The sequence below is a fragment of the Nasonia vitripennis genome, chromosome 3 (genome assembly GCF_009193385.2).
Source record: "Nasonia vitripennis strain AsymCx chromosome 3, Nvit_psr_1.1, whole genome shotgun sequence".
In the NCBI taxonomy this organism is placed as follows: Eukaryota; Metazoa; Arthropoda; class Insecta; order Hymenoptera; family Pteromalidae; genus Nasonia; species Nasonia vitripennis.
In genome coordinates, this window is record NC_045759.1 from 6567060 (window position 1) to 6586711 (window position 19652).

The 19652-nt window shown below is 45.6% G+C and overlaps 1 protein-coding gene across 3 annotated transcripts in view; it reads right to left on the reverse strand.

Annotated features, from left to right (window-relative positions):
- Nucleotides 1-11151: 11151 nt before the first annotated feature.
- LOC100678926 (zinc finger protein 91) overlaps nucleotides 11152-19652 on the reverse strand; it is a 28751-nt gene continuing 20250 nt past the window's right edge. For 2 of the 3 annotated variants that reach the window (XM_031926150.2, XM_031926151.2), the window contains 6 exons: nucleotides 18025-18086; nucleotides 13113-13593; nucleotides 12728-13018; nucleotides 12328-12558; nucleotides 12077-12261; nucleotides 11152-11963 (listed from right to left, as the gene is read on the reverse strand). In XM_031926150.2, the coding sequence (XP_031782010.1) occupies nucleotides 11690-11963; nucleotides 12077-12261; nucleotides 12328-12558; nucleotides 12728-13018; nucleotides 13113-13568 (1437 nt within the window). In that variant the 5' untranslated portion in view covers nucleotides 13569-13593; nucleotides 18025-18086 and the 3' untranslated portion in view covers nucleotides 11152-11689. The remainder of the gene's footprint in view (nucleotides 11964-12076; nucleotides 12262-12327; nucleotides 12559-12727; nucleotides 13019-13112; nucleotides 13594-18024; nucleotides 18087-19652) is intronic. The other variant, XM_031926149.2, reaches the window with a different exon arrangement.

Sequence of the window (19652 nt, forward strand, 5' to 3'; positions counted from 1 at the left end):
GGAATCCGCATGTATGGAATTTTTTCGCGCGCGCGCGAGCTTTCGAGTAGTGCGAGAGCTGTTTTGTGTGTGTAAGAGAGGGCTACACTCTACACTCTCTGCGGTTGGGAGGTGAGAACGTGCAGTAGTGGTTCGCGTCGCATACAGGCATGACGTAATGCGGACACGTGACTCTCGGGGATGAGTAGCGGGAGCATCGATTTTTTTCTTCAAAAAAAAAAAGCTCTACGTATATTCGATTCTTTGTCTTCGGGTGTAAAAATAGACGGGTTAATTGACGAGGCAACAGCGGCAGCTTCTCTCGGAAGAAATTCGCGCTCTTCTCTCGAAACTAAAATACGAGCGCCCTTATCCCTCTCTCCCGCAAGACCGCACGAACAAGAAATCCCAATACACGCAACATAACTTCTCTCCCTCCTCTCTCTCTCTCTCTCTCTCTCTCTCTCTCTCTCTCTCTCTCTCTCTCTCTCTCTCTCTTCTCGCCGCAGCGGCAGCTCCGATATATATATTCCCTTACACGCGGGGCATGTAACCCCCCTCCCCTCTCGAGTTCGGTGCGCATCTCAAAATAAATAAAGCCGCAGCCCCGCGATAAAACAGGAAATTCCCACGTACACGCGAGAGAAAGAGAGAGGCTCCTTTAATCGCGCGAATAAATTCCGTCCGCGACAAAAATCGCAAGCTCTTCCGAGAGCGGCGACGACGGGGTGCACTGACCCGCGACCTCGCCTGAGAGCTGCGCGGCAGTCGGTAACCCGAGAATATAAGAAATTCTCCTCGCTCGGTGTCTCGCGAGAATGTATTGCGTATACTTAATTGATGGGATGGTAGAGGGGAGGTGTCGAGAATTAGAGGCTGACTTTTATTCGAATTTCCCGCGAGTGATATTGAGAGGATTTATTGATATGCAAATTATTAGAGGTAAGGAAGCGCTTGATGCGTACTACCCGTTAGTTCTCGTGTTGCTTGTGCAGGACAAAAATCGACGGGAACGAGGAAATCGTGTTAAAGCTCTCGAGAGGAAAAACGCCTCTATATAGTATACACGAATTAACTCGTGAGCGGCGCGATCGCCGATAATTCGCAGAGCTTTGTGTGCGGTCCGGGCTCTTAATTGTTTGCGCCTGATTAATGCCGGCGCAGCTGGAGTGTTGCCTATATGCCGCGGTCGATCGCATCGTGTGTTATCCTGTATACGCATTCGATGTTTTTCGGTGACCGAAGTATCTGGATTTTAAATCGTGTATGTTTACGCTGCGCTGTTTGTCTGGAAATTAGCACCGAAGGCCGGTGTTGTTATCATCCTTATATCTGTGTACACACTTACACAAGGAAAAGACCACCAGTATTATCTCTCTCGGGCGGACAAATCGTTCGAAAGAAAAACAACAACAATCGATAGCTTACCTCAAAGCCTCAGCAAACTATAGACGATGCAGAGCAGTAGTTACTCCTCCTCGGCCGCTGTGTTTTCACCTGTAATCACGAAACGGCTCCGATTAGATTAACTTCTCTCTCGCTCGATCCTCGAAACCTAAGAGAGAGAATCAAAGGCGAGGTTTGTTTAGTCGGATTGCCGAGAGCGCAGGCGAGTATAGGTATATGTGCGTTGCGCATAATAAACTATATACGTACTCACATGCGCGCTTCCGAATGTTTGCCTTCTCTGGGTAAATATCCGCGCGAAACGTCGGACTGAGAGGGAGAGCTTCCGCGCGAGCGTATCCGTGTGTTACACGCCGAGATGAGGAAATACGGCGTGCATTGTACTTTGATGCATGCGTAAGGAATGGATTCTCGCGGGAGAGAGAGAGAGAGAGCTGGCTTTAAAATTGTAACGCTGCATTGCGGACGAGCTAGACGGTAAAAGTTTCGCGGAAATGTGATTTATTAAGCTGCCGCGCAGACGAAATTTCGCCGCACTGCGTTGATATGAATAAAACGTCTTCGAATAACTTGCGGTTGAATTAGAACAAGTACGTGTTATTTTTTTTGCTGAATGAGTTGTAAAATGTATACACACAATAATCATCATCGTCGTCGTCGCTCATTTCCACGCCCAGTCTAGCCTCGCGTAATAGTCGTCTAAATAGACGTCGAATGTGTATAGTACAAAGCGAGCTCGGCTATATTACGCTGCGAGAAAGTATATAGGCGCGACGAGATCGATAATCCAGATTATAGAGCCAGAGCGCGCGACATCGTTGGCGCATCACAATCGACTCTATGTGTGCGACGACGACACCCCGGAAGAGCCGCGACAATGGGACCGGTGAATTGATGATGGGACGCAGCCACTCGATTTCAATGCGCGAATTCGCGCTCATCCTCCCGCCGCTGCTGCTTTAAAGAGATAAGCGCGCTGGAATTGATGCCCGGATTAGCGTGTGACACGTCCAGGTGGCTTTTTGAATTGTTTCGGATATAGGCGTGTTCATTACACTTGTGTTTTTAAAAAAGAAAGGGCTCGGCATGGAGTAATATTCAATTCGGAAGACAATATCGGGGAATCTCTCCGTTCCACTGGAAATCAGCTGATCCTCTCCCTCTCTGGTTTTGAAAAAGGCGAGAGAAGATTTGATCGCTCGGAGTATAGTCAGCAGCGGCTTTCGATATCAGGAGGAGGAAGCTCGAAAATGATCGGAATATCTCCTCCACTTTCTTCCTCTCTCGTATATGCTGCTTTTGATCTTGTTTGTCTTTTTGCGCTCTTCTCTCGGCCCTGACGCGGTTCTCTACTTTCATTTTTTCAGCGATACGCTGAATAATGTGTTTCTGCAAGCTCCCTAATTCCAAATTATTATTTGCACGGAAGACATATCTTTACTGTAGAGCAATTTTTCACTGTTACAGGTGTAATAAACTGCTTCAAAAAGTGCGCGTGGGCTGACATTCGAAGGAGCTTTTTCTCAGCGCGGGTATATTAAGAAGTAGTCGACGACGTTGAGAAGCAAACAAGTGAGAGCGAGAGAGTAAAGTAGCTTATGAAAAGGAGGTGTATATACAGCGTGTATATAGGTAACTGACAAGCAATATTGCACTCGAGAGTCGAGAGCGTGCACTTGAGCGCAGGAAACGGTTATAATCCTACTCCTTTTTAATCGACAAAGATTAAGACTCTGCGCTCTCGTCGTTTTCCCTCCTTTTGCGCCTATTTTCCAAAGTGCTTTTTTCAAACACCTCTTTAATTCTCACACGACGTCATTCCACAACCAGCAGAGTATATATAGGTCAACCACTAACCACACGTGCGTAATCTTTCGAGTATTTTCCCATCAAACACAGCAGCAGCGGCGTCGTGCGAAATTTCAAATATTAAAAAGGCAATCTTCGCGCGGCGCAATATAGAGGCTTTATACGTCGAAAAAGGAGTCGAATAAAGGAGAGCAGCAGAGAGAGAGCTATTAAGCTACAGGCGTTAGATTTCAAGATCACACGCATCAAAGACAGAAAGAGAGAGAGAGAGAGAGATAGAGAGAGACTTAGTGTCTCGAGGCGTGACGCGACACACGTCGGCTTTTGTTACGTCAGCGGGAAAATATCGCACGCGGTTGCACAAGCCTCGAAGGTTGCCGGCGTTCGATGCCTTATACGTGCACGCGTATACACTGCCTATATACATATATAATAAAGCTACGCGCCTCGATCGAACCAATACTTTCCGATGATTTTCAGTTTATTTTCCCGAAGTTTCCGAGAACGAGCTTTTCATACGCTGAGCTTATTATTAGCGGAAGCTTTGCGTGGAAGCGAAAACAAACGAATTTTATAATATCCCGTCGAAATATCGGAATCCGAGCCAAGGTTTTTGACGATAAACGAAAATTCGATAGGTTTTGTCCTCACTGCGATTGTTTGATTAATTATGTCGCTAACGGCTCGACGTTACATAGTGACTACACTTATTGACACGCCGGCGCTGAATATCAGTACACACACGCGTGGAAACTTTTTAATAATCATTAAGAGACAATCAATCACTCGCGCACGAATTCAGGGTGCGCTTCATTGATCATTTCACGCACAGGGAGAGAGGGACTGTACACCGCATATCGAGTAACCGAATCAACATAGTCGATCCCCCCCGCAAATGGATATTAAAACGTCGCAACAAAAAAGAGCGCATCGATCGATCCACCTCCGAGAAGTGAAAAAGTAAAATATACACGTCGCAAAGTTCTGGTCGCCGGCTGGACTTTTCGAAAAAGCTCCCGTTTTATATACTTACCTTAAACGCCCATAAATATTCTCTCTCTTCGATAAACATCGTCGCTCGCGCTGCTGTACGATAGTTTTCTCGTCGCCGTGTATAAACCTCACCCCCGACTTCTTTTCCCTTCGTGGCTTTTCGTCGATTTATACAGAGTCGAAGCGAAAGCTAGTTTTCGAAAACACTATCGTTCGGAACTTGTTTTCGAAGGAAAATGTTTTCCGCGCAAAACTTACGACGAGAGCTCGTAAAACTGATAACGAGGCACACGACGATCGCTCGTTTTCTTCGCACAGAAACAAAAGGGCGGTGTATACACGTGCGCGAGAGAGTCGTCGGATTTATAGCGCACGCGCCTCGAGCTTATCACCGCGGCGGCGTCGGCATTAGTGATTCATGTGAGTTGCCGTGGTATAAATCACTCGGACGTCGCCGCGGGAAATTCGGGCAAATCCTCGAGGATGACCACCACGACGTGCGCGCGAGCCATTTATTTTTCCGCAAATTTAGCTTCTTCGAGTCCGACACGTCGACCAGCTTTCGAGATTTAATCTGATTTTTTCTACTTTGGATATAATAATATTTTATTCGGGAAAAAGTAGTCCTATCATTTATGCCGGCACGAGTGTGTGTGTATAAGAAGGAAACGCTATAAAGGGAGTGTAAAAAGTAGCCGCTCGGTTATTGGCTTCTGGCCCAATTAATTATTTATAGCCGCGGCACGCGAGTGTCAAGGGTTTCACCGCAAAGCTTTTATTTACCCGCGACGCGCAGGCGCCTCTACTGCGGCGGCACACGACTGTGTATAGCGTAGTGTATATAGGAGCGACCCGATGAATTCGCGCTCAGACCGCTGGCCTTTTTGCCACACTGCTCGCATTCAATTTCGGATTAGAAGCTCTCTTTTTTAACGGCCCACTAGCATGCGAGCGTTTAGCCCCGACGTCGGGGAAAAGTTTCTGCACTATACACTGCCAGTCGTTAAATGTAAATTGAGGAAGCTATACGTGCACACGTGTGTGAGTGTGTATTTAATTAGACTCTTGGAGAGAATCGCTCGGCTGATTGCTGTTTGATTCCGCGCCAAAGACATGTTATGAGTGTGCGCGAGGGTATTTCAATTATTCAAGACGATCGATACGCTTGTGTCGCGAACAGGCGAAATAAACACGGCTATTATTCTTCTTCGATAAAAAAATACACGCGTTTCGCGAAGGCAAACGAAAGTGCGACAAGCGTATTACAGCCGGAGAATTTTCTTTCCACTTTCTGGCTCGCCGCGCGGTTGCGCTTTCACCGCCAGCCGAGATTTATCTGCACGCATTCGCGCACATGCTCGCGCGGTTACGTGCGCGGGCCTCCATAACGCGGGCTTAATATGTTTATTGCGCAAGAGACGCCGGCGAAAGGAAGCGTTTTATACGCAGGCTTCTCTATCTTTTTTTTCGCGTATTGTGGAGAGAGAAATTACGAGATTTGAATAAGTAATGGATCTCGGCTCGTGTACGTACGCGTCGTGGGCTGCGACGTGGTCATCGATGCGCTTACCTGGAACAGAGAGAAAAGGAAGAGAAATTAAAAATCGTGCGTAATTAGACTACAATATCAGCCGATTATCACAATTAACGGGACAATGCCGCGGCCGTTCATTCCTCAACGGGGACAAAGAGTAAGTAACCCTCGCGTGCGCATGTGTGTACGCGACGTTTCGAGCGTTGCCTCGTTTCCTCTCTCGTCTACACGGAGACACGACGACTCAGTGTGTTGTGTATACGTATGCAGGTCGCGCGCGCACTCGAGTCACAATTAAAGTCGACGCTCTACTCGCGAATTAGCCGTCGTTTGTAAGAGAGAGAGAGGGAGAGAGAGAGAGAGAGAGAGAGAGAGAGAGAGAGAGAGAGAGAAGCTGGAAAGAGTCGTGGACCTTCTTTTTTCCTCGCTGCAGACAACGGGTCGCTGAACTAATGTTACTCCGTCTCGCTCGAAAAATACATTTTTCTACGCTCGGATTTTTTTTCATTGTAAACGTTGACCGGCTCGTTACGTATTATAATACATACGCGGCAACGTAATTTTACGGCGACTTTCCTCATACACGCAGGCAATTACCGAATCACCAGTCGTAACCAGCCGTTACATTATTATCATCGCAGTTAAGGAATAAAGTCACCTAATCGGCTGCCACTGTACAGTTATACAGACTCGCTCGCTCGGATTTTCGCGTAACTCGGAGAGTCAGAGAGATACACCGCGATTCGCTCTCGAAGAGAGAGAGAGAGAGAGAGAGAGAGAGAGAGAGAGAGAGAGAGAGAGAGAGAATTGAAAGCGCGCGGAATCTCGAGATTATCGCAATGGCTCGTAAAATACAAACGGCGTTTCACTTTTAAAGCCGTAAAACTGCACCTATACGTATATAATACACCACGTGCTGCTGCTCTCGTTCTCTCTCTCTCTCTCTTTCTTTTTTCAGCCCCTGAGCGCGCGAAAGGTATTATTTCGCGTCAGCAATCTTGAGCGACCCACAGGGCTTTAACACTTGGTCAACGAGCCATCGATTGCGTGTGCGCGCTGCCGAGTTTTTTTTCTTCTCTCCCGTTAGTTACTTTGACCGTTTTTCCCAATGTCTAGCTATAAACGAGCAAGTGTGTCCGTACAGTGTTTTTCAGGGGGTTTAATTGGCGTAATGCTGCGATCTTAATGATTTATAGTCCGCTGCAGTTTGAGGGGTGAGTATAATAAAAGATTAACGGTTTCGGGGTATAATTCCGCTCTGCCGGGTGCTTTTTGCGCGAATTATGTTATTGAAACGCAATTATTCATTCGGATGCATCGAATAAAGGTACGGCTTTGAAATTGTATAAATGAGCGTGTTTTTATCGAACGCACGATTATGATTGATTAATACACGCAGCAATACACCTTTTTTCAATATCGCGAAAAATTCTTCGCGTAAAAGGAAGGATTTATCGGAGAAATTATGCGCGAATGCATTTCTGAGTTTTAACCTGAATAATAACACGAGAGCGTAGTCGGTTTTGATTAAAACGACGACGACGCGGTTTAGTTAGCGAAAGAAGAACTCGTGTCGGTAGGCTTTTGTTCTTTAAATTTCTTTGACATGGTTACGATGCTACTGATTCGACATACTTTGCGGCGCGCGAGCGAGCATATGATACACTTATCGCCGGAATATATATATGCAAACGGGGTTGAGTTTTAACACGAGTTGAAACACGAGAGCCCATTGTTTCGAGCGTAATTTAGGATACGGCTGCATTGTGAATTTAACGGGACAATTATCGACATTTAATTATTTTTGGATTACGATATCGATGACGATCGTGCGTGCGTGCGCGCGCGCGCGTGTGTGTGTGTGTCGCGATACCAATTATGCGATGAATCTATGTAACGCGTATTGTTGTGGGATGCTGTAAAGCGACGCTTAATTAATCGAATGGATATTTATTCATGATTAGATGTAATCAATCGTCGCAGTAAACTACTGCAACATTGATACTCACAGTATACAGCAGGATAAGCAACAATTACACGAATAAGTAAACCAAACAAGCCCTTTCCCGATACACAGCCGAGTTACAACGAGCTTCCAATTTATGTTCCATTGTAGTAGGATACTCCAGTATACATAGATATATACCAGTGGCAATTTAACGTTATACACAGCTGACTCGGAGCAATTGAATAAATAAGCGCTAATTAATATAACTCGATATCCGCGGCTAGCCGATAATGGCGTCGAGGAAAAGGATTGCAACCCCTGTTGATGCTGCTGCTGCGCGTCGCGAAGTAGACCTCGGCTATTACAGTCGGTAAACTCCGTCATTGCCGCTTTAAATCTCTCGTAATCCCTCGATTCCTCTCGGACTTGGTACACCTCAAATTATAGAGAATATCGCAGGTGATTTTGGTACAATGCTACGCGTTTTAATTAAATCACTTCCAAACTTTAGGTTAAAGTTTATTCTCGACATCTTGAAATCGTCGACTAAATTTCTAGAATATATTCCGAGAACTGCAAGCTCGCATTCGTAATGCCTGCAAACTCGGCAACGCCGCAGGTGTTTACATCGCGGGCGATTAAGTAAGTACAGCAACAGCAACGCGGGAGAATTTCGGTAGGGAGACCAGCAGCGGTATATCCTCCTCTTCATCGGTTGTTAGTCGTGGCAGTAACGCTGCTGAGTGCAGCAGCAACGCCATCCTCGAGATCGGAGCCCTAAACCGCGCGTTAAGCCCGATTACTCTCTCCGCGAGAGGGTAATCGACTTCCGTCTGTGTGTGTGTGTGTGTGTGTGTTTGTGCGTGGCTCAACTGTAGCTATATGCGCATTTAGCCGTATCCGTGTGTTTGTGATTTGCTTTGTTTGTATTAATTAGTGTCTTGTTGGCGGATGTGTGTATGTGTGTGTGTGTGTGTGAAAACGCTGACAGGGGTCGCACACAGTATTATTGTGTTGGTTCACGCTGAGGCTCTCCCTCTGAGGGCCTCCTGTGTCTGTGTGCGTGCGTGCCTCTGAGGGCCGAAGCTCTAGGAGGGATTGATGGATCGACGTGTGCTCAGCGACGTCAGTAGTGTGAGGGGCGGAAATCGAAGACTGCACACCGAGAGAGAGAGAGAGAGAGAGAGGGATGAACGCCGCAGCGGAGGTAAACTGGGTAAAGTGTCTCTCGCGGAAGGACGAGCTCGTGTTTTTTGTGTGGCGAGGAGAAAATTAAAAACACAAGGGAGTGCTCTCGGAGAAGGGTGGTGGAAATGGATTTTCCAGCGGGATTAATGAGGTTGAGTGTGTGGGTTATTGAAAATTAACGCGGAGATTTTGAAATTACATCAGCTATGCGGCTGCGATGATGCCGCGTTAGAATGTTTCCGCGGGTAGTGCGAGCTTTCGCCAACTATGCGGGATTATTAACTCGCTATATATGTATATCGCAGCGAAGTTCCTGTCAATATTATATGTACAGAGAGAGAGAGAGAGAGAGAGAGAGAGAGAGAGAGAGAGAGAGAGAGAGAGTCGAAGTTTAAGTTATCGATTTTCGCTTCAATTACAAAGTTTCCCCGCCATAAAGACACAGCCGCAGATTCATTAACATTTGAGTAATAATCAAGCTCTAGGGCTCAGCCAATTATTTCGGTAAAACACTCGATCCGATAAGTCTTCCGTTGAATTTCCCCGTTTTCGTGCGGCGGAAACGTGAAAGCCCAGTCTAGCTGTATGTATGTGTGCGTAAGCCGATGCGAGAAAAAGCACAAATTCGCTCTCGGGAATCAGCGCACGTAGCTGGTGCTGAGAAGCTTCCGGCACATGCACACACACAAACACACTGCGTGTCAAGGCAAAGTCTTAGGCGGTTCTCTCTCTTTCTCTCTCTCTCTCTCTCTCTCTCTCTCTCTCTCTCTCTCTCTCTTCCTTTCATGCTTCTGTTTTCCGACTCCGCGTGTACGTGCTCTTTTTCTTTGGTTCGCGAGCAGCCTATCAAAAGTCGAATTTCACGCTTCGCTCACCCGTTCGCGCGATGTTTCTTTTTTTACCTTCGCTTTGATTTCAAAATTAAGTGATAATAGCAGAGGACAAAGCGTTGACGAATCGATACGCCAACCCCCAACGCCATACATTTCACGAGTAAAATTACAGAGATCGCAAAACTCGCTCTCATTATCGAGAGGGAAAAGCTGCGAATAAATAACACAGCAGCGGCTGCGAAATTGCTTAATTCGGGGTGTGTAGCGCGTATAATTCCCTATGCTCGCACCCACACGTCATGCCTTTCACAGATTGTGTCTCGGCGTGTATTTCCCAATCGAGCGGCTCTCTGCGGAGAAAAATACATAGAGACGCGGAACAATTCGCGACCTGGAAATCCAAAGACTGCAAAATGTAGGGTGAGTGTCCCAACTCGCCTACCATTGACACAGTCGGATTACGACACATTCTCTCTCCTTTGACGTGTCATTTTCTCTTTCGGTGCTTTTTTTCCTGTGCGACAACAGCCGTGGTGTGTAATTGATACAAGTAGTTCTAGCTATAAAGTCGACGGCTGAATCGAGAGCGACGACTTTCGATTTATATATGTGTACACGGGAAAAAGAACGTGTATATGGGATACAGTAATTTTGAGTCGAACGCAGAGGAGCTTACAAATCAACGTGACTCATTCGCGGCTGATTTACTACGCGGCCTCGGCCGCCGGCGCATGTTTTCATTTTTGCTCCCATTATTGAAGTCATACATAGCTCCGTGCGTATATGTATACACTGACATCAGCAGCGTACGTGCCTTATATGTATACTATAAATAATCTAGGAAATACATTGAAATGCTTTCAAAGAAACGCGCGCGCGTATATCGACGTGGAAGCTTCGCTTCTCTCTCCTCGATTGAATAAAGCATCGTATACGCATAGGAGAACTCGTCTCTAGGTGCAACGAAAACTTCGTGTACAGACCGGCAATTTAACAATAAACAACGAGCGAGGCGTCTATTGCCGAGTGTAGCAATCGGGACGCGTCCCTCGAGCGCAGATTTGAAAGAGCGAGAGCCGCGAACTCGTTCCGGGCAGAGTCACGCGCACTTCGTGATTCGCCGGAGGAAGAGAATAATAATCGAGCGGAGCCGTTGCAGATTCGCAATTTCCAGCGACGACGACGACTGCTGCTGCTGCTGCTGCTACTGCTAGTCGTTACGCAAAGAAACTCTCTTCGGCCTTGTTCCACATTGGCTTTTTCTCTCTTGTTATATTTTCGCATAGAAATAAGGATTTCATACGAGGGATATTTTCTTTTCTTCGAAAGCTTCGTCTTCGTGGGTAGAATAATATACTAGTGATGTAATCTAGGAAAAATGTGAGGCATTACTGGGATGAGTTTCCTGTATCATGTGGACTGATGTGTTCGAGTGAAAGAAAGGACGTGAGCAATTGGTTTAACAAGAGGTCGTTTAATAGCTTGTGAAATTACATATGCTTACACGTGTATATAAGGCACGATAAACCTTGGCAGTAGCCGACATCACAATCACGTTGGAAAACTTGATTAGTTTGTAAGATTTGTATCAATTTACACATTGAAGTACATCGATTATAAAAAGATCTCGTTTTCGTGTATATGGTGATAGATATAATTTAAAAATACTAAAAACGTGTAAATAGCCAAGTCGCTTTGAAAATACTCGCTAGTTTTATCTTAAATTAGAATAAAAGGATATTTGGTACGCTACAATACTAAAAGTTTGCGAATAAACGATATTACATAAATACAGTTGAAAAAGCAATATAACTCGCTGGTATATGAACAACCCCTAAAAACTGACTAACTTTACATTATTGTACATCGACAGCGTTACCGTTAAATACTTATACATACAAGTCTTATAAAGACTTACTAGTCCGATATTAAAATCTAAAAGAAAAATCGCTTCTTCAAAAGCCTTTGAACTTTGAGAGTTACGTCACACGAATTCGTTCAATTCGATTCATCTTCCGATTCGACTTTGATATTTATATCCGGATCGAGGGTAGGCTCGACCTTAATAGTTATATTAACAGCTTCACTAGTATCTAAAATAGGCTGAGAATCAGCTGGTTTGTTTTGCTTTTTATTTCTCTCCGATCTGTACTTCCTAGTCGCCAAAAGTTTCGCCAGTTCGGGATTGGCTAAGAACGGGGCACAATTTTTCGTGTGAGCCTTCATATTGTCCAGTCGGTTGAATCCTTTGTGACAGCCTGGACACTCATGTCTACAAAAGAAGCCAGAAACAAAGCGTGTGAGTTTAGCCAACTTTGCAAGTGATTCGATTTCATGAACTTCAAAGCCGTAGAAGTTCGAAGAAAAAAAAACAACCGAACAAACCTTCTGTTATCGTGCACAGCCATGTGTGTCGTAACGTGAGTCCTCTGGGCGAAGGCTTTGCCGCAAACTTGGCATTTGTACTTTCTTATTCCCTGGTGCTTCAAAATATGATCTTGCAGCATCGAACTGTTCTTATAGACCTTTTTACACAGCTGACACGCGTGTCTTCCTTCCGAGTGAACTTGCTGCGATTGAATAAGAAATTTTTATATTCGCTCACATCAATGCAATCTACAGCAGCCGCAACTTACGTATACGTGATTATGCAGAGCTTTCCGGGTCGTGAACTTCTTGTTGCAGGTACTGCAAATGTAGTCCTGCATGTGGACTTTCGCGTGATGACGACGCAGAGCTTTTTCCGACGAGACGTACGCCTGACAAATGTCGCACTTTATGGCGTTCGACTCTTCGTGGGTGTTCCGGTGCTCGCGCATTTTTTTCGTCGTGTAGAAGCCCCTGCCGCATATGTCGCACAGAACGTCCTGTATCGTGCAGTCAATCGAGAAGTTTGAGCGAAATGAAAGATTATAGGCAGTTCAATACTACGATCAATTCATGGAATTTTTCACTATCCGATTGCAGGAGATGAAAACCATGATTTAATCGAGCGATGAAAGCAGCGCGCGCGTGTGTGTGAAATTGGCACAGTACCTTTTCCGATTTGTGTTTGGTCATGTGAGAGGCGAGCACTCGCTTGTTCAGACACGAGAAATCGCAATAGTTGCATCGATAAGTCAGCGAGCTCGCGTTCTCGTGCGTAATCATGTGCTCTTTCAGCAGGCCAGCGACGGCATAGCTTTTGTCGCATTGATCGCACTTAAACGGTTTCAGCTTAAGGTGGAATTTCCTAATGTGGCCGCGTATACTGGTTACGGTTAGTGTCTTAAAGTCGCAGGCGTAACAAACGTACGGCAACATGTTGTAGTGACGCCAAACGTGGACCTAGAACAGGCAATTATCCAATGTTATGTCGTGAAACGCGGCAACGCGTTTTTTTTTTTTTTTTGATTTAGTGTGAAAAGAAATGGCAACCCACTTGACACTTGTCGAGTCTCGGATAAGCTGTTTGGCAAAGCGTGCAACGATAGACGTTGCCGTCCATGATGATGCTCTTTTTAACTTTTTTCTTGTCGACAAACGACAGGTCGACGTAATAATGCGACTCGATCTGTTTCCTTTCCTCTTCGCTGATCAAGTCGTTTACTCTTTGGGTCAAGATTTCCCTCTTGCCTTTGTTCGTGGCTGGCTCTTTTCTCGGCGGTGACGTCACTGGATTATCGTTTTCCGACATTAATGATTCCGAATGCTCTTCACTCTCAACTGGCTCAGCTGCTGCCGCCTCTTTCGCTGGCTCTTCGTCATCTTCCACTTTTTTGGCTCTCGCGACTCTTTTCCCAGCTCTTTTTGTCTTGTAACTAATACGTTTGGCCTTCCTTCGTTTCTTTTTCACTGGCGACGAGGTTTGCGCTACTAATTCTCCGTTTGTCTCCATGACTCTATGCTCTATGTTCCGATGCCTGTTTTTTTCAATAAATTATTTTCTTTAAGTCTGTGTGTAAACTTGGCACCTTTAGAACTTAATTGTTAAAATAAAAATTGTTCGCAATCATAAAATGTGTAATTTTCAAAAATATTTTCCGACGAGTGTCGTCCCCTGGAAAAAACGCATTCGGGGCTCGCATGACTCAGCAGATGGCATGAGTGAATAAAGGATGAAGTTCAAGTTTCGGCAAATCATATAAATTATGTAAAATTAGACGGCACTTCAGTCCGATACAGGAATCGTGCAATTTTTATCAAGGGCCTGCGCTTCTGCTGCTCTCTTCCTCTGAAAAGGGGAACACTTATTTTATTCGCGAAATTAACGACGGTATAATAAGAATTTAAGAGCGGTAAATGCGAGCTAAAATATAAAATCGATGTCCCCCCTTCGGAAGTGAGCTTTAAGGAAGGACAGAGCGACGGCGGCGGCAAGTATAGCATCACGAAAGGATGTTATAAAGAAACGCATAAAAACCACCTAAGCTGTGGTCGATAAAACGAAACGACGTCCGAGCTAGAGAGTAAAAGCAGCAGACGGTATTAATAAAGAAGGGGAAAAACGCGCTTTTCTTGCATGAAGGGGATTTCGCACTGTCCAATTTAGAAATACTCGCTGTGCGTGAATTCTCCTTATCATATACTCTCGTGCGAAAATATTTCCACTGTACCTTGCGCCTCTCCCTCTACTACAAAATTCAAATAATAAAAAATAACAAGTCAAACGTCTCGACTTCATTTATCGATGATAAAAAGAGCGAGGTAACGGGGCAAGAAATCCAATAAAACTGGATTACAAAATTGTACAGCTGCGGGCGACGAAATTTATAACCACGCGGATCTCTGTTAGTGTGTGTGTGTGTGTGTAAGCCGGAAGCATGGTATACTGAATGCCACCGCTGGAGGAGAGTTTTTCGAGAGAGAGAGAGAGAGAGAGAGAGAGAGAGAGAGAGAGAGAGAGAGAGAGAGAGAGAGAGAGAGAACGTTTGCGGCGGGACGACGTAGAGTGAATACGTGGCTCGGTGCGCTTCCTTTGATAAGCTCGAGTCGACGCGTGCTTCCTTTTCTATGCCTACTTTTTTCCTCGCGCTGAGAAACAGATATCCTTCTAATTCGGCTAGCGCGTCGGTTATCGATCCCAGTCATCGAGCAGCTCATCTCCGGCCAATTTCGAGCTCACGCGCGGAATAAAGGGAAATCTCGAAAGGAGAGAGACTGATTAGAGACTACTTTTCCATTGTGCGGCTCCACATTCTCTGCGACGTGAAAAGGCCTTTGGGTTTTTCGGCAGACCTTGAAAGTCTGTCGCGACGACGAAAAAGGTTTTTGATATTCTACTCTCCCGAAGAAGAAGAAGAGAATAACAGCAGAGAAAGAACATTTTCCGAAGAGGTCAACCGGAAATAGTTCTTATTCCTCATTACCCGACTATATATTCATAGCGAAATCCAAACGGTGTCACAATTCTCGGCTCTCCGCGAGCGAGCGAAATTGAGAGCAGCAGAAGTCGTGGGCGCGCGCTGCGCAGAGAGTTGGATCGCCCGCCGAGATTGTCAATTAGTTCGCAGAACGAAGTAATCAGCATTCCTGATGGGCGACGTAAAAACGCTGCGGCTTCTCTCTCGCTAGCTCTTTTCTGCAGCCGGAAGCCGTCGACTGTGACTGCAGCAGGAGGAGGAGGAGTAGTCGCGGATGTGTGTTTATAAATGCGTTGGTCTGCTGGTGTAGGATGGAAGAGGGTTAGCTGCTGCCAATTAGCGAAGCGCTGCACACACGACGATGGGATGGAGTTGATATTGCGCATCGAGTGTGATTTTTACTTCGAGTTGAAACTTTGATCTTGGTGGGGGGTAGGTGGGAGAGTAAACGCTGCTTAGGGGGGAAATAGTCTTTGACGTTTGGTATTTATTGAATGTTCTTTAGAATAATTTTCACTTTACATAACGCATTTTTCTTCGGGTAAGTTTCAAACTTCAAGAATTTACAGCAGCCAACATATATTTCGCAACATCCAATCCAAGTAACCGTCATTCCCGAGAAGCATAAACCATAGCTGCGCACAGCCCAACGGCGAAAACTATCCTTAACAATCGCTCGCAAGACTCGCTCTCGAGTCACATTCAAGCCCCTAGGTGTAAAAGAGAAAGGGAAATCGATGACCAAAATACAAAGTATATAGCCTCGAGTGAGAGCACAAGCTCGCGCAGCTATAAGTGAATTACCGGTGTATTACATACAACGCGAGGCAGGGCCGCAGCTCTCGCGTGCGGTATACGTAAGCCAAGTGCCTTTCAGAAACGCCGCCGCGGCGGAAAAATAAGCCATCGGGAGAGAGAAAGTGTACCGCAGCCGTACGTAGTTCAAGAGGCACAAATGTTATCGGCGATTGATTTATGCTCGAGCCGCTTTTGGTGAGAAGGGTGTGTATCAATTTTTGGTGGAGTATAACGCGAGCTTTTCTGACGAGTTGAAAAAAGGCTATTTCCCTAAAAGCAAGATTAACTCTTTAGTCCGATAAAAACCACTGCACTCGGGCGAATTAATTAAAGAGACTATAGAAAGACCTCTGAAGGATCAAGCTCTCATCGGGACAAGGCAGCGCGGAAGAACAAAAAAAAACGAGGAGAGAAAAGAATAGCTCTCGGAATCGTAGGAAGATTCTACAATGACGAGCCCCGGGCCTCCTCTGAGAGCAGCTAATCATCGCTGGCTTCTTCTCTTGCTCAATATTAAGTTCACCTCGGACCTCCGGGCGATGATCGTTAGATAACTCTCTCTTTCACTCTCGAACTTAATCTCGCCCGCAGCCACGTAACGTATAACGTGTATAGCGTATGCACGGCCTATACGAATCTTTTAATCGCGAGAGAGATTACAATCCCATTGTGTTACTGCTCGAGCGCGCTATTCTAGAAAGTCCTGGGATTTTCGCAACGGATTTAGCACGCGAATGTGCTTCGTTTTCCATCGGGTCTTTCATCGATCAAATTCTTCGACACATCGTTCACGATGATATGATTGAAGTAAAATCAAATTATCGGTAATCCCTGTCTAAACGAGGAAAAACCTCTCTCTCTCTCTCTCTCTCTCTCTCTCTCTCTCTCTCTCTCTCTCTCTCTCGATGATGCCGTAATCATCGTCGGTTGACCGCGAAAAAGGCGTTCGGCCGTGCTCTCTCTCTCTCGCCGCTCGACCGGATCGAACTAGTCGATTTAATTTGCATGACGCTTTTTTTCGGCTCGAACGAGCTCGATCGTGATCAATTACGCGCGTACAGCGTCGAAAGTCGCAATTTTCAATTTGGACCTCTCGGAGTCTCCGATAAAGAAGACAAATCTCATCTCCACCGACGTATTTCACTCACGCTCTCTCTTTCTCTTTCTCACATTTAATAAATGTCCTGTCGCAGCTCACACCACCTAAGCCTTATTTACATTCGTAATTTTCGTTTTACCCCATTTTCGACTTATCCCCCGCTAGCGGGACGTGATCCGCGCGAAATCCCACTGAAGAAGGGGCAGGATGGATGTATAGGTATAGGTCGCTTCGAAAAAATCCGATAAGTCGCCCGATCGGCTTCTTACACACATCTTCTTTTCCAAGAGAGATAGAGAAAGTTAGAGAGAGAGAGAGAGAGAGAGAGAGAGAGAGAGAGAGAGAGAGAGAGAGAGAGAGAGAGAGAGAGAGCGAGAGAGAGACGAGGGGTGTGTGTATACATCTAACTACTGCTCTTTTCCCATTTTTTTGCTTTGTTCGTCCTCTTTTGGCTGAGGAACTTTATTGCGAGCCATCACACACACACGCATCTCGCCTGCGTCTTTTATTTCTCGGGGAAGAAAGAGGAAAGTCGCGTGCGAGGGGGTGTGTGGGATGAATGATTGTAAATGATTCGAGACGACCTTTTCGGGGGTGGTTTGGATTACTTTTTCTTTTCACGTGCGCGCAGGGACTTGTTACAGAATTTGTTGTACGTGTTTGGATAAGCCTTGAACTATTCAATCCATTATTTTCGGGAGGGGTCGGACAGATAGTTGAGCTTAAAAACTGCGATAATGCGAAGTAGACACATACACTCCGGCCCCTCATTGATTAACTATCCTTCGGCGTTTAAGGAACTTCAAGGCAACACGACGAGCGACTATACGGATACTTGCTTAAGTACGCAAATGCTTGACACATATTCACTCTCTCTCTCTCTCTCTCTCTCTCTCTCTCTCTCTCTCTCTCTCTGCACATTTCTAACGCATTGCTCATTTTCGACTCGACATTGTTTCTAAATTAAACCATCTATAATCTGAAAGAGAATCGCTTGGCTGACTGTTATACACGAAATGCTATGTGTTATGGCCAGCGACTATATGTGTGGGTGTGATAATCGGGTGTGATATTATTTCGCAATTCATGCTTACGAGTCTATACAGCTGCACGCGTAGACATGCGCGTCCGCTTTCCAGAGTAACAAGGTGCTTACCTACAACAGAAAAATGAAAAAAGGTCATTATTACGACGTACATCATAGCATTATACATTTAATCCTTAACTACGCGTTTACACAATACCCCTCAATTTTTTTCTTCTTTATACGTCAACCCAAACCGCAAGAATCTCCGCATCTCCCTAACCTCAAAAAATCCCACGAAGCAGCGACAAAACCTCATACTCTCCTCCTCCTCACTTAATAACGCAACGACAATACATTTCGCCAAAAGCGCCGAGGACGCTTTTCGCGAGTGTCTCAACGCGATATTGCGCGCGAATTGACGAATCTAGTCGCGCAGGAGAGAATAGAGCGGCGGCGGCGGCTGGAAAAAGGAAAGCGTGCCAAGGCCAGGGGCTCTTCGACCTTCGAGGTCGAGAATGGCGTTGTGTGTTTGTATGTCGTCGGCAGGACTTGAAACAGCTATCGACGAGTGAGCTGCAGATTTCCCTCGTGGGATTCTGTGCGCCTGTCTCTGTGTGTGCTGACGCGAACGGATGATTGGAATCTGCTTAGTCGCCGGTATGTGTGTCTGTTTGTACTCGATGATGAGAGAGAAGTCAGAGGGACACAGAGGGAGAGACTCGCTGGAGATGACGATGACGCAGCGCTGAGGTGCGGTATCGAGGAAGGAGGTTTGCTTTGGCGAATAGTTGTTATTCATCAATAATATATTGCTATTTTTATGGAGGTACCTGCTGCCTCGAGCTTTTTTAAACTGAAAATTGATTAGCTCCTTCGTTCGCGATGACTTATCTTAATCGCATGTCATTTATCCAACTGCTTCCTATGAAGACTTTTACATCTTCTTCAAAGAGAAGTTAGCGCAATAATGAAAGGTTACGCGCGTCTCTCTGAATTGCTCACGCATCTAGCGAGCTATAGCTCCCTCCAGAGAAAAACTAAGAGAGCCGCGGAGTTTTGAAAAAAGCACCGTAAAAAGAGTATTTAATAAACGCGTAAATCACTTTTATAGCATTTTAAATATATGACTTTTACTTTTATGCATAAGCTAATTGTGCGCTTTCTATGTGCATGGATTATATACCTTTTCGGTCCGATGCGTGAAGCCGCACAAATGAAAAGCTACTGTCTTATTTTTTCAAATTTAATTAACCGATTCCGCACGAAAACGTACTGAACCGTTCTCTCCAGCTTTTTTCAGTCGAATCAGCACAAAACTTTCACCACTGCGCTTTTTGTCAACAGAGGCTGAAAATCAGATCTCCCGAAGAGGAGTAGTCGATTCACCGAGAGATAGAGAGAATAGTATAAAAAATCACTCAGGAACTTCGAGTTTCCGAAAGTTTTCCTCTAAAACGCCGCGCACGAGGGAGAGACTCGTCGTCCTCGAGCGTAAAAAGACCAACCGGGCGTTGAATCCAGGTATGTCACACATCGGGGAAAGACTATAGTCGTATAATAATAGTCTCTACAGTCTTCTCCGGAAATTCCGGGGATATATTAGACACATTTCACCGGAAGTTTCGACGCACCCGTGACCGTAAACTTCCGAGAAATTATTTCGGAGTTGATTAACTCGCTGGAATCTTCATCAGG